At 44.5% G+C, this 842-nt stretch overlaps 1 protein-coding gene across 1 annotated transcript in view; it reads left to right on the top strand.

The window, feature by feature from the left end:
- Positions 1-842, top strand: part of snapc4 (small nuclear RNA activating complex, polypeptide 4) — a gene marked incomplete at its 5' end in the record, with an annotated part of 14,531 nt that overhangs the window by 1,041 nt on the left and 12,648 nt on the right. The window contains 2 exons of the mRNA XM_008303133.1: positions 545-578; positions 629-637. Coding sequence (XP_008301355.1) covers positions 545-578; positions 629-637 — 43 coding nt within the window. The remainder of the gene's footprint in view (positions 1-544; positions 579-628; positions 638-842) is intronic.

Here is an 842-nt window from a genome sequence, read left to right as displayed (position 1 = left end):
CTGTGTCTGGTTTTTGTCAGATGATGAAGACCTGGAGGACGATGCTGGACAGGTTGGACAGGTGAGTGTCAGTGTGATGTGATTGGACAGAAGAGTGTCAGGTGACCTCAAGTTTCCCCACAGACCTATCTAGCCGTGTGTGTTCAGTGTGCAGCAGGTCTGCTGGCTCGGAGGGACCAGATCCAGAAGGAGATCCAGAACCTGGAGGACGTCCTTGGTCCACTGAGTCCCATCAGTCTGTCAGGTACCTGTCTCACCTGTCTGTCGTGTTTTCACACCTGGGGATTGTTTTTTATTTTACCCCTTAAAAAAAACGTTCTACCTGTGAAGCTTTTTTCATGGTTGAAAGTCTCCAGAAATCAAACTTGGTCCAGTTTGTGTTCTTCTCCTCGTCGTAGTCTAAACATCTGAAACCAGAACCTTGTCTGGTCCAGCTTCACCACGTCAGGTTCTACTGATGTTAGAGCCTCAACAGTTGGTGAAATGTGACCAGAGACTGGATTCTAGTAGAACCATGGATCCATCCATAGACAGACACTGACAGGGACTTTATGGATCAGCACCAGCCTCATTAAAACGTTTCACTTTTTTCCAGTTTTAAGTCCGAATAATCAAAACTGTCCTTCAGTCATTAGATGTCACAGAGTCTCCTGTCTGTAGGAGTTTCATTTCTGGAGATACTGGACATTTGAAATGGTTTCACACGTTGAAATCTCAGTTCTGAAAACATCAAATTCTGAAAATTCTGCAAAAATTATTGGAGCGAACTTTTGGTTTTTACACGTCTTCATTTATCTTCTGTGTTGTACAGATGATGACGACAGCAGCAGCAGTGACGAGGT

This window comes from Stegastes partitus, unplaced genomic scaffold (genome assembly GCF_000690725.1).
Source record: "Stegastes partitus isolate 25-593 unplaced genomic scaffold, Stegastes_partitus-1.0.2 Scaffold1940, whole genome shotgun sequence".
Classification (NCBI taxonomy): Eukaryota; Metazoa; Chordata; class Actinopteri; family Pomacentridae; genus Stegastes; species Stegastes partitus.
The sequence above is the reverse complement of the archived record's forward strand: the minus strand, read 5'-3'. Positions and strand labels throughout refer to the sequence as shown.